General features: G+C 39.5%; 1 protein-coding gene across 5 annotated transcripts in view; it reads right to left on the reverse strand.

Moving 5' to 3' along the window:
• GABRR3 (gamma-aminobutyric acid type A receptor subunit rho3) overlaps positions 1-12,625 on the reverse strand; it is a 42,204-nt gene that overhangs the window by 9,050 nt on the left and 20,529 nt on the right. For all 5 annotated transcript variants that reach the window (XM_039386490.1, XM_039386489.1, XM_039386488.1 and 2 more), the window contains 4 exons: positions 12,145-12,212; positions 10,979-11,202; positions 8,488-8,570; positions 7,614-7,754 (listed from right to left, as the gene is read on the reverse strand). In XM_039386490.1, coding sequence (XP_039242424.1) covers positions 7,614-7,754; positions 8,488-8,570; positions 10,979-11,202; positions 12,145-12,212 — 516 coding nt within the window. The remainder of the gene's footprint in view (positions 1-7,613; positions 7,755-8,487; positions 8,571-10,978; positions 11,203-12,144; positions 12,213-12,625) is intronic.

The raw sequence follows: 12,625 nt of genomic DNA on the forward strand, positions 1-12,625 counted from the left end.
TTCCTTTCCCAACAAACCAGAATAAAGTCAAAACAGTGTTCCTATTGCTTGCAAATAAGTCACTGAAAACGAGACTGTACTAAATTAAATAGGAAGTTTAAGAGTGCTACTGTCCCCTATCAGAGCAGTGACTGAGGAGGACCGGTGAGTCGTTCCCTAGCAGACCCACTAGTTAAAATGGAGCTAGAGGAGGGTGAAAAAGAATTAGAGTTTTTAATCAACATAAGAGTTATATTTTAGTTTTTAATCAGGAACTAATGCCAAAAATCACAAATATGTACAAGTTGTGGGAGCAACAGGCCAACCAGAAAAAAAAACCTATTTTTTAAAACCTCTTAAGCATAAAATTGAGAAACAAATAGAAGATTATAGATTTTATAACAATACCCAGTGAAGCTAAAAGATAAGAAAGAGAATCGAACTGATAATAGAGAAATTTTTAGAATGAGAGTTACTCAATTAACCTGGACAGATTTACCTCAAAGTCAAAGGCCACAGAGAGATGGTACTCTTCTAATGTAGATGATCTGCTAATAGCAACTGGGACAGAAGAAGAATGTGTTAAATGGACTATTTCTCTGTTGAATTTCCTGGGTTTAAGCAGATATCGAGTCTCTCAACAGAAAGCGCAGTTGGTGCAAGAAAAAGTAGTGTACCTGGGATATGAAATTTCTAGAGGACAACGATCCCTAGGAACAGCAAGAAAAGAAGCCGTCTGCCAAATGCCTAAACCCGAAACGGTGAGAGATCTACGAACCTTTCTAGGGATGACAGGTTGGTGCCGTTTATGGATTTATCAATACGGGATACTCGTTAAACCACTGTATGATTTGCTGAAAGAGTCTAAGAGTGTCCTAGTCTGGACTCCCGAAGCAGAGGGAGCTTTTAAGAGACTGAAACACGAACTCATAAAAGCCCCAACCTTGGGCCTGCCCGATGTAACAAAACCATTTTAGCTGTTCTCTCATGAATGGCAACGAATGGCTTTAGGAGTCTCGGCACAACAGTTGGGACCACACAAAAGAGCCGTGACTTATTTCTCCAAACAGTTGGATGAAGTAAGCAAAGGATGGCCCAGCTGTCTGAAAACGGTGGCCGCAGTGATCATAAACATAGAAGAGGCCAGAAAACTTACGATGGGCCAGAAAATGACTGTGTTAGTGTCCCACACTGTGTCTGCTGTACTAGAACAAAAAGGTGGCCATTGGCTGTCGCCTTCCAGATTCCTAAAGTACCAAGCAATCCTAGCTGAGTCAGATGATATAACCATTCAAGTCACTAACATTGTGAATCCAGCCTCATTTCTAGAAGGAAGAATGTCAGCAGAATCAATCGAACACGACTGTCTAGAGACCATCGAAGCTGTCTACTCCAGCCACCCAGACCTCAAAGAAGATACAGACAACTTGTTCTCTGACGGCAGTAGCTTCGTGAAGCAAGGAGTAAAGATGGCAGGCTATGCAGTAACCACAACGGAAGAGGTAATCGAATCAAATCCTTTACCGACAGGGACTTCAGCCCAGAAGGCAGAACTGATAGCTCTTACCCGAGCTCTGGAATTGGCAGAAGGCATACGGATTAATATTTGGACAGATTCAAAATATGCCTTCTCCTTCATGCACGCTCATGGAGCAATTTGGAAAGAAAGAGGACTGCTAACTGCTCAAGGGAAAACAGTCAAACATGCAGAGGAAATTCTACAATTGTTAGAAGTAGTCCAACTCCCAACACAAGTGGCCATAATGCATTGCAAGGGACACCTGAAAGGTAACACTGTTCCAGAAATAGGAAATAGGAAAGCTGATGCAGAAGCTAAATTAGCTGCTGCAAGGACCGAAGAAGTGACTGTAACAGCTTTAGTACCAAGAGAGCTAGATCCTAACTTTCAACCAGATTATCAGGAATCAGATCATAGGTGGATTCAAAAGAACAAAAGCAAATTGTTAGACAATGGATGGGGTCAATTAGAAACAGGACAACTAATAATACCAGAGAAATTAATGTGGTAATTTGTAAAAACAGAACATGAGAAGGCACATTAGAGTTTAGATCCACTTTATCAGTATTTGCAAACTAGAATAGCAGGACCAAAATTATTCACTACCATAAAACAGGTTACATCCCAGTGCAAACGATGCCTGAAGAATAACCCAAACACAGGGACCAAGATACACCAAGGGGCAATAAATTGAGGTAAATTCCCAGGTGAAGTATAGCAAATTGATTTCTCTGAACTCCCAAGAAAAGGGGGGTATCGGTATTATTGGTGCTAACTGATACATTTTCTGGGTGGCCTGAAGCGTTCCCCTGCAGGACAAACAAAGAGAAGTAACTAAAGTCTTACTAAATGAAATTATACCACGGTTTGGAGTACCAAGAAGTATATCCTCAGACAGGGGTTCACATTTCTGTGCGAAGGTTGTGAAAGCAATAAGCAAAGCACTGCAGATTAAATGGCAATTGCATACACCCTACAGACCACAAGCCAGTGGGCAAGTAGAAAAGATGAATCATCTCATTAAACAACAAATTGCTAAAATATGCCAAGAAACTAACTTACAATGGTATCAAGCTTTGCCTATTGCTCTGATTAGATTGAGAGTCAAACCTCGATCAAAAGAAAAGTTGAGCTCGTTTGAAATTCTGTATGGTAGACCTTATACTATGCAAATTGTGAATAGTGATGCTATAGACCAAATAGGTAATCAATATATATATGATTATGTAATTGCTGTAGGGAAACATTTTGATAAAAACACCATGGTAGTAATAGAACACCAGCCCAAACAACCTAACTGTAAACTGCATCCGTTTAACCTCGGTGATTGAGTGTATATTAAGAATCTTTTAGGAAAACCCCTACAAGAGAAGTGGGAGGAACCTTTCCAACTGCTGCTGACCACCTTCACCACAGTTAGGATCAAGGAGCGACCTACATGGATTCACTATTCTCGAGTCAAGAGAGCTCCAGGAGATAAGCAGGAAGACCCAACATCATGAATCCGACTCCCTTCCAAACCCTTTCAACACTGACCATTGGACTCTTGATAAGTATTGTTTTATCCCAAAACCCTACTCCAGAAGGGTTGTAGTCTAGTGCACGCACACTACCACGCTCTGAGGAAAACCCAGATTTTGAAGTTTACGTTTTACATAATAATCAACCTTATACGATAGATGAATGGGATAGCAGAACCCATTTCATAGCACAAAAGAGAGACCAAATTCAAGTAGGGTGCCGAGAGGTCGAGGCTTTAATGGGAAAAACAGATAAACTAGTATTGACAATTGAATTTTGGCAAGAAGCCTCTAGACAGAATTTAATCACTTATAGCCAAGTAAAAGATGAAGAGCCCATTGTTTAGATTCAATGGAAAAGAACCAGTCTCATGTCAATGAGGTAGTATTGAAGGGGGTAGAGCACAGTGTGAAATTATATTCAAGCTAGATCAATCAATGTCGTTTTCATGTAGCAGAGAAGCCAAGATTCTTGAACCCATTGGTGAACAAGGCATTGTAACCGGTAGAACCTTTAAGCGAATCATTAGACTAGCAACAGACTCAATCGTGAGCCCGTCTCGTGAAACCACTCCACCTTTAGAATGTAAAAAGATACATAATTTAATCTTTATAGGGCCTCAAGTAATAAGACAATTGAACGAACTAAAGCTGTTGTTAGATCCTACATATTCTCTGAACAAAGTACAGATAAACATTCAGACAGACATTACACATTTACAGAAAGATTGTCAACCGTTTATACAGCAAAGCCTCAAAGGCTGGAATGCCTGGTTAACAACTAGGTCATACCGCAAACAAACACAAAGAGATATAAGTGGATGGGTTGGCACGCGGTTTGGCATATTAAACACTATAGACCAAGAAGTATTAGTGAATAAGTTAAGTACCGTCACTTCTAATTTGGGAAAGCTTTAAGCTCATCTATGCTAACTTTAACAGAGACACAATCATTGGTAGTCAGATTGATGACCTTAGTAGCCAACCACACTGCTGAAGATTTTGTTAAAATTGCTGACTATACTGGAGATATTAGCAAAGAAATTGCACTTGCTATCCAGTGTGTTCAGACACAACAATGGATACAATCAGTAGCAGCAGGAATATTAAGAGAGGGAATGTCAGGCATACTGCCTCAAGAAATAAGAGAAACAATACTAAGAGATAGCTCCACTACACGATTTGAAAAAGACCACCAGGCTTAGTGACAACTAGTTAACTTTATTTATGATCCACAACAGGAACACATTGAAACCTATGTCCTTACTATTAGTGCCGCAGAAGAAAGAGCTATATTTCCTGTTTTAACATTAGGAACTATGCTTCAGAATGTCATTGTCAAACCTGTGGACCATAACGTTTGGGCAAATTATGATAGTACTAAGAACAAGTGGCAATCAATTAGTACAGAAGCATGTATTCCTAAAGGACAATTAGGTTATATCTGCGAAAATGCCATTGTAGAAGCTGAGGACCTATGCTTAGATGCTGAGGACAGTGTATGCACTTTTGAAATGCTTCCGCACAATGGAGCACGATCACAAGTATTCTATATAGGGAATGGATGCGCTTGCATTAGAACCGCTTGTAATGATGTTACCATAGATAATTGTCATGAAGTGACTAACGATACTAACTTTTGCATATGCAACTTCACAAAAGTCATGGGTTGTGACTTTAACTACACTGCTCCCATAACTACACAGCAGTTAATCGAAACTAAGTATACTTTATATCATGAGATACCCAAGCTAAAGATAGGTATAGATACTAAACTTCTCAAAGAAATGATCATACATCCTGAAGTGGAGAAGCTAGTTCAAAAAGTGAACCAAACAACTCAACGCATGTTGTGGCAGGTAGAGCATAATTCAAAAGTATAAAAATATCCTGACAAAAGTCGCACAAGTAGGTCAACATCACTGGCAGGATATCTTCACAGGATACTCCCCAACAGCAACACAAGTCTTTCACTACCTGATACACCCAGTGCTAATTATAACCATGGCTATGCTCCTGTTAACCCTTATGAATATATGCCTGTAGTGTAAGTTAAAGTCCATAGTCAAAAGAACCCAAATAATCTGGGCGATGGTAAAAGCGTATCAGCGCCCTTTAGGATTAGAACTTGACGAAAGAATTCGTAAGTTTTAGAAAAGGGGGGAATGAAGCCAGGTAACACCTGAGAAGTGAATTTAGTAAAGCAATGTAAGGATTAGAGAGAGTTAAGCACAAATGCAGGCTTTCAGCAAAGCACATAGAGCTCAGTATTAGGAAACAGTGGAGGCAATAAATCCACTAGGATACAGGTCACTTTGACATGAGGGAACATGGGCATGAACAGAGAGAACTAGAAATGCTAGCACACACAAAAAAGGACATATGGAAGAAAACAAAGGGAGATAAGAAAAGGGACAAGCCAAGAAATCAGGAACTTCTGCCAGACACTGGAAATCCCTGCCAAATGCACGAGGAAACTACCCAAATTAGGGAAGGTTCAAAAGTTTAAGAGGAGGATGATGGTGAGGACAGCAGGTTCATGATGAAGGAAGAACGGAACGACCACCAAAGTTCTCCCCAAATTGAAGACCACGCCTCTAACTCCGCCTCAACTCCGCCTGTTATGAATATTAAAAGTAGATGTTGCAATGTAATGAATATTCATAATATGTGATGTAATTGCTTAGCAAAAAGTGTATAAAAGCTCAAATTGTAAGTTCCTCGGGGAAGCGGTTTGTCCAGGGCGACCTGGCCGCTTCCCGGCCGTGAAAATAAATACCTCCTGCTTATAGACTGAAAACTCTGTCTCTGAGCAGTCTCTCTACGCCTTCTTTGGGGCATAAATTTGGCATCAAGGGTAAGTTTTCTTCCAACAAAAAGCAAAATAAAAGAGCAAGAGAAAGTGGAACTTCCTGAGCAAAACAAAACCTCAAAGCCAAAGAAAAGCTTAAGTCTACAAAGGACAGCATTCTAACAGATATGCTACTAAGCATTATTCAGGTACTTCCCAGTGGTCTCTGCAACTTAAAGGTGAAAGGAAAGACATTTTTTATGTTGCTGAGTTGAGGTCATCATCAAAACCTTTGCATGTGAGTGTTAAGCAGTTACACTTTGTGAAGTCAAAGCTGCTGCAAAGCCCTGGGCACAGGGGCACTGTGAGGGTGCACTGCTGAGCATGAGGCTGTATCTGCTTCCTAAGTGTTTTTTGATGAGAATGGCAAGGCAGAGAGAAGCCAGCTGAGTTCCCAGAACCCAGTTTGAACACACAGTGACAGCAGTCTGGTGGAAACATCCCAGTCTCCCTCTTGCAACAAAGACAAATGTGATGTCACTCTCAGCAAGGCACAGTTATTGTGGTCAGGTGTCGCTCGCCTCTTCTCACAGGGCAGTGGCTCTGGAGAGCTGCAGCTCTGTTCTCAGCTCATACAGGAGCAAGAGATAAGGAGGAAGAACGTGATCAAGCAGTGAATTCCTCATTGCTTAGGCTGCATCACAATTTAAACTGGAATTTCTGCACTCAGTGTCACCCACCGCCACCTCCACTGGCTCTTTTTGAAATGCAAAAAGAAGCCAACCTCTAAATAAAATACAGTCAATAAATCTATTTGCTGCTTTTCTGTATGGCTTAAAGGCTTTTTTTTTCCCAAAGTGCTATGCACTTCATTTTATTACATGGAATAATTTCTATTTTATGAATTTGTCTTGATATAAAGGGCAATATCAAAGCTGAAATGAATTGACTCAGACTAGGATGGGCAGTAGCAAGCATGCTATTTTCTCTGGTTAAAAATATATGGTTAGACTACTTACATAGAGAAATATTTCAAGGTTTATGATTGCATGTACAAGTACAAAGAAAACAAAGCCCACCTTGCATGAAATCAAGACTACAATAAACTCCTAAAGCCTTGTGCAGTTTGCCAGAAGGTATAGTTCAAGATCTATAGGGAGAAATAAAAACCTGCCTTGGGCAGATTAACCTGGATTTAAACTATGTAGTACTGACATAAAGGGATTTTTTTTCTGCAACTTTATGTATACACACAGAACATAAAGTAAACCATGAATTAGACCTCAACAGGTAATAAATGGTCTCAAGTGGAAATCCTCCAGTTAGAGGACTTTTAATGACATTATACAGCTCAAAAAATAAGGATATTTTAGCCAATAAAACACACTGGGATTCCTCTTGTTTGCTTTCTAGTATTTGACCCTTCCAGATTTGCATTTTCAAGATTCTCCGTATAGCCAGGACACAAAGATTCCTGTAAATTCAATACTCCAGTGGCTTCCAGAGAAGTACCACAATTCTGCTAGAGCTCACAACAGGCATGTGTGCATTTTTTTTTCAGGTTCTTAATGTCAGATAATAAGTTAAAGTATTATTATGATCTCTTCTTCTGATAATAAAGTGCTGTATTAGCAATGTAAAGAGAACCGAGGCCCCAGACTGACAGAGCAGTGTGACTGACAGACCTCATTTTAACTGATCTCTCAGCAGCAACAGTCATTTATTAGCAATGAATTTGCATGTGAAAGACATTCTGCATGATTGTGTCTTGTGCTTGTCTCTCCTAAAGAGGGGCTTACTATACCAGTACTGCTGTAAAAAGCTAATCCACTGGAAGCACTGAATTCTTCGATGAAAAACTGGGAGAGGGAGATTTGCTCATCTGTGGTCAGGGACTTGTTTCCATGTTTCCAGTACAACATCAGATCATCTTCATTGTATGCATCTATGAGAAAGCAGAAACTAAAGTTATAAAGTCACTGAAGTTATGAAGTTACTAAAGTAAGTCACCCCTTCTGCTGGAATAACGCTTCTGTTTTCCTTTCTTAGGGAGAGGAGACCACTCAATCCAGGAAAGCCCCAAAGAAACATTTTTTTTTTTTTTACATCAATTTGCCAGTTAGTTGGCATGAAAAAAATTTGCAAAGACCATATTCCAGCCTGTTCCAAGTGCAGGCCAGCCCTGTGCCCTGCCAGCAGCTTACCTGACAGATGGGAGACATGGATGTGCTCAGGGTCACAGGGCACACGGGATCAGAGCTCTGGAACTGTCACTGAGCAGATCTGTTCCCTTTTCCAAGACTAAACAACAAACCAGTATCCCAGTTTTACTTATAATCCAAATAAGAATAACATTTGAAATGTGAAAAGGCATATTGACATCTTATTTTACTTTTAGCTTGCACTTTTTTTCTCACGGAAAAAAAGCCCAAACGTGGGGTTTTTTGACAGATTTTTAGATTTAGGCCTTGGAATATTAACCCAGGGGAAGCAAAGTAGGGTGGATCATAGTTTTTCTATCTTTCCAAAGCTCAATGAGTTCTGTAAAGATCTCAAGCTGTTTACAGTTTAGCATGTACATGTTGAAGGGTTCAGGTCACGCATCAGAATAAGTGAAAGGGGTGTTATGAGTGCTGGGAAGAATGCACATGTGAAGAACAATTATGAATTAAACTTACAGCTTTCCAGTTCTAAAGAACAGTTCTGAGTGTCCAGAGGAAACCTACTGAAATCCATGAAACACATAGCAGAAACTGTTATTCTGCAGAAAGGAACAGAAAAAAAGAAACAAAATGAAAAATTCCACATTTTCTTAGAGCTGTGCAGACATCTTAGTGAGATCCCCAGCCAATCTGCTTCTTAGAATCCTAATGATTGAGTTTTTCTGCCCTTTCAGCTTCTCCTGAAATTGCTTCAAGGTGGTGAGATAAAGTTAAATCAGTGAGAGATCACCTTTTTTTAAAACAGAAATAGCCTTTATTATTAAATAAAGTACCTTAGATTTTTAAACCCTTTACTGGCCTGATCCTTCATTAGCCTTTCACGTTTTGCTTTGAAGGGTTACACTTATGAAGATTAACAAAGGGAGTTCACATTTCTTGACTTGATTTCCCATAGACTGAAGTAGATAGTATTACAGATTAGAGCAGATATTATTGCAAGTGCTATTTTCCCAGCTAGAATGGTTATAATATGTAATTGCATAGAAAGATTAGCTGCAATGTCTGGAAGCCTACTCTCTTCTTCAACATCAAGGAAATTAAATGTTTTATGCCCTAAAAAGCTTAAGGAAATCTAGGTAAGGACTATTTTGCATTCCACCTGTTTTTTTCACAAATGTTTTGAGGATAAACAACCCCTTGGCATTTTAACCAATAAACAACAAAAAAACCCCAAACCTGCTAGAGGCAGCAATTGAAATATGGTACCTATCACCAAATTTCCATTTCTTGTCACAGCTTGCATGTCACTTGATGTTTTAGTTCAATTTTTCAGTTTTCCCCAAACATAATCCTACAACAATTTAAGTAAGGGTTATACTGATTATATAAGTGATATTTGAAAACTTGTGGTCAGCAGTCACTCTGTAGCTGAATTTTTACAAGTGTAAGATTTTGCTGGCTTGAAATAAGATTGTAAGAGTGGTGCATGGATATGACTTCCAACTATGGATGTTGTTTCCTTCTTTTAGCTATTGACCAAGGGATCAGGGGAACAACAGGAAAAGAAAGACTATTTTAGCAACAAATCTGGATTTTTATTTCACTTTGCTTCACTAAAATCCTGGATGCTGGGCACTGAAGAAAAACTGTGGAATAAGCAGATTTATTGCACATAAGTATTTGGAATATAATCTGCTCATTGCATGTAAAACTGGCAATACAAAAAGGGTGTCCTAGTGAACATCTGATTCTTTAAGAACATACACGTTAACACCACCCCATTTCTGTCCTTCCCATCACATGCTCCCTGTGGTTTGTGCACAGTTTCTTGTGCACATTAATCTTGATGACACTTCACCTCTCCAGCCAGCTGCCAGGAAGTGTTTGCCCATCTTATGCCCCTTTGCCCCTCTTCCTTCCCCCAGCTGAATGTGTCACACCCCCCACATGGAGGATCCCTGATAAAAGCCTTACTGCAGTAGTGTAGTTCCTCTGGTCACTCCCCCTCTCTCAAGAATCATGGAAATTAATAAACAGAACAATAAAAAGCATACTTCACCTCATTGTTTCTTACTGGTCAGTGTGATTCTTGAACATGTACTACTTTAAAGTGGTGCATTGCTGTTTGGGAGGGTCCTGCATGCCCTCATGAAAGAGCAGATAAATTCATTAATTGCTGGAACAATTATTACATAGCCAAAAATCTCAAGGGCTTCCATAAATCTTCAGACTATCCAGATTAGATGAAATATCACCTCTGTGTACAGGGTTAATTAGTAACCAACTGGAGAACTGTGATTTCTACAATGCATGGCCCTCAGAGTCCTTACCCTTGGGGGAAAATCCCTCCTCCATTAAAACTATTCCTGCCACATCTTCCAAATTTGCTTCATAAAGCAAAGCAGTAACATGCAGATGGAAGAGAGACACATTTAGTGACCTTGTTATTCCAGTTCTGGAACTGCTGTTTCACTTTGCAGTTCCTTGTAGTCACACAACATGCCTGCCTAACACTGCTGGTATCAGCACCAATAATCTGCTTTCTGTGCCTGTCTAGAGCCCTGAGGAATATCAATGGTATGTTTATGGGTATCCCAGGAAGAAAATAGCTGACATAGTTTTAAAATACTCAGCTAAAAAGGAAAAAAAACCCTGCTTTTTTTCCTTTGCTAATAATATAAATAATAATATACAATAATAAATAATAATATAAATAATAAATACTCAGCAGTAAATCTACTGCAATCTTGCTAGTACCACTAGCAATGAATTAACACCTGATAAACTGCCACTATCCTGTGACAGGAAAAAAAATATGTGAAGGACAGAAAAACATGTTATCAAGCCTAAATTTACTTTCCCACTGCTACCCTACTGGTCACCAGTTCCCCATTAATCCCTGCTGGATTAAAGCCAGTCCAGTAGGAGAATCTTCACTGCAAGTATTTCCAGTAATTTCTCACTGCCCAGACTATTGGCCCCCAGTTGCAGTGATGTATTTTCTTACCTCAGGCTGAAGAGAACGTTGCCATCAGGGTATACTCTGAGCATGATGTTTTCCACAGTTGTATCATGGATGAAAGATCTTTTGGAGTGCACAAAAAACACATCAGGTACCCAGATCTTTTTGATCAGTCGCCCATCGAAGGTCATGCTCTTGTTTTTGTTACTGCGAAATGAAAGTCTCTCGTCCTTCCAGTAATGTCTGAGATACAAAGTCATTGTGAAGTCCTTTGTTTCATGAAAAATAAAAGAAGACAATGCCTGTTTTAGTTACATGCAATAGAAGACAGAACAAATTAATCAACTCATGCAAAGGATCAGTTTCTTCTCTGGGTATTATCTGAAGGATCCTCAATGAGGGGAATCAAACACCACTCAGTGAGTTAAAATACAGGCTGGAACTATCACTGAGATACTGGTTGTTTGCCTTGGCACTGGTGGCTGAGTCTGAGGTTCATACTTCATTTATATTTAGGTAATAATCCAGTGGTCTTCTGGACTGGGCCAGCAGTGAAGTGATAAAGAAGCTTTGAAACCAGCCAAAGACCAACGGAAAAAGGTTTCCCCTGGAAATCTTCACAAACTTCTCTGTGAATGGACTGTGGTTCCTTTACAAAGGGATTGGTTTGAGTTCTTCATGAGCAATAGGCCAATTTTTAAAATCCATAAATCTGTACATCTTGTGCCAATATGGTACAGTGGGTTTAGATTAGCACATTTATGAATTAAGTGCATCACAAAGAAACAATATGAAGAATCTCATAAGAGTAAGCAATTAGATTTTACAACAAATCTTTTTTAATATAAAAGATTGTTGCAAATATTTTATCATCCTATTTAGAGCAACCCCATGACTGTAAATATACATGTGGAAAGAGATGAAGAGGATGCTGTCAACTCAGTCTGAGCTTCTGCAGAGCCTGACTGCTCTGTGTTCACCTATATCACTTTTGGCATCATTCACCTCACCATAACAAGTGCTTCTGATAAGAATACTGGGAAGATATTTAGGTCTTCCCCTGTAGTATGACCTGCATGCTTCAAGGCAAGGTTCTACTCTTTAAGGGTCTGTCTTCTTTAACTCTATTATTCTATATCATCCATCTGGATGTTTCTGAGACCTTGAATTTTGACTGAAATCCTTCATTCTGATTCTACTCATCCACTTACCATGTCAACTTCAGATATGCTGTCAATGCTTTCTACCTGCACATCAATGCCCACAGGTATTGGTGACCCTGCAATGTAACAGAACAAGTGGTGAGGAGCATAAATCCACATTTTGAAAGGGAGGACTGTGCATTAGCAACATGCAGAGGGTTCCCCATCCCAGCATTCACTACAGTCTTTCCAGCTTAGCACACTGAATGAGGAAGTCCACAGCAACAAAATAAAACCCGATGCCAAACAGTTGTAAAAATAAGTACAAAATCTTCAGTGATCTGTTTGCAGCCAGACTAGTTGTTATTGGCATTGCAGTTTGGACAGCAACGAACAGCATCCTTGTGATGCCAAAGGGAAGGAACTCCTTGGAGTGCTATTTAGAACAGGGAAAAGCTGAATAAATATATTAAATATATCAAAGATTGCAAAGCTTTCATAACCAGTTCCAATGCTTATTGCCACACTTGTAACTTTATTTTATATACCA

The sequence above is a fragment of the Pipra filicauda genome, unplaced genomic scaffold, assembly GCF_003945595.2.
Source record: "Pipra filicauda isolate LSUMZ 115617 unplaced genomic scaffold, ASM394559v2 scaffold487_size526621_pilon, whole genome shotgun sequence".
NCBI classification, from domain to species: domain Eukaryota; kingdom Metazoa; phylum Chordata; class Aves; order Passeriformes; family Pipridae; genus Pipra; species Pipra filicauda.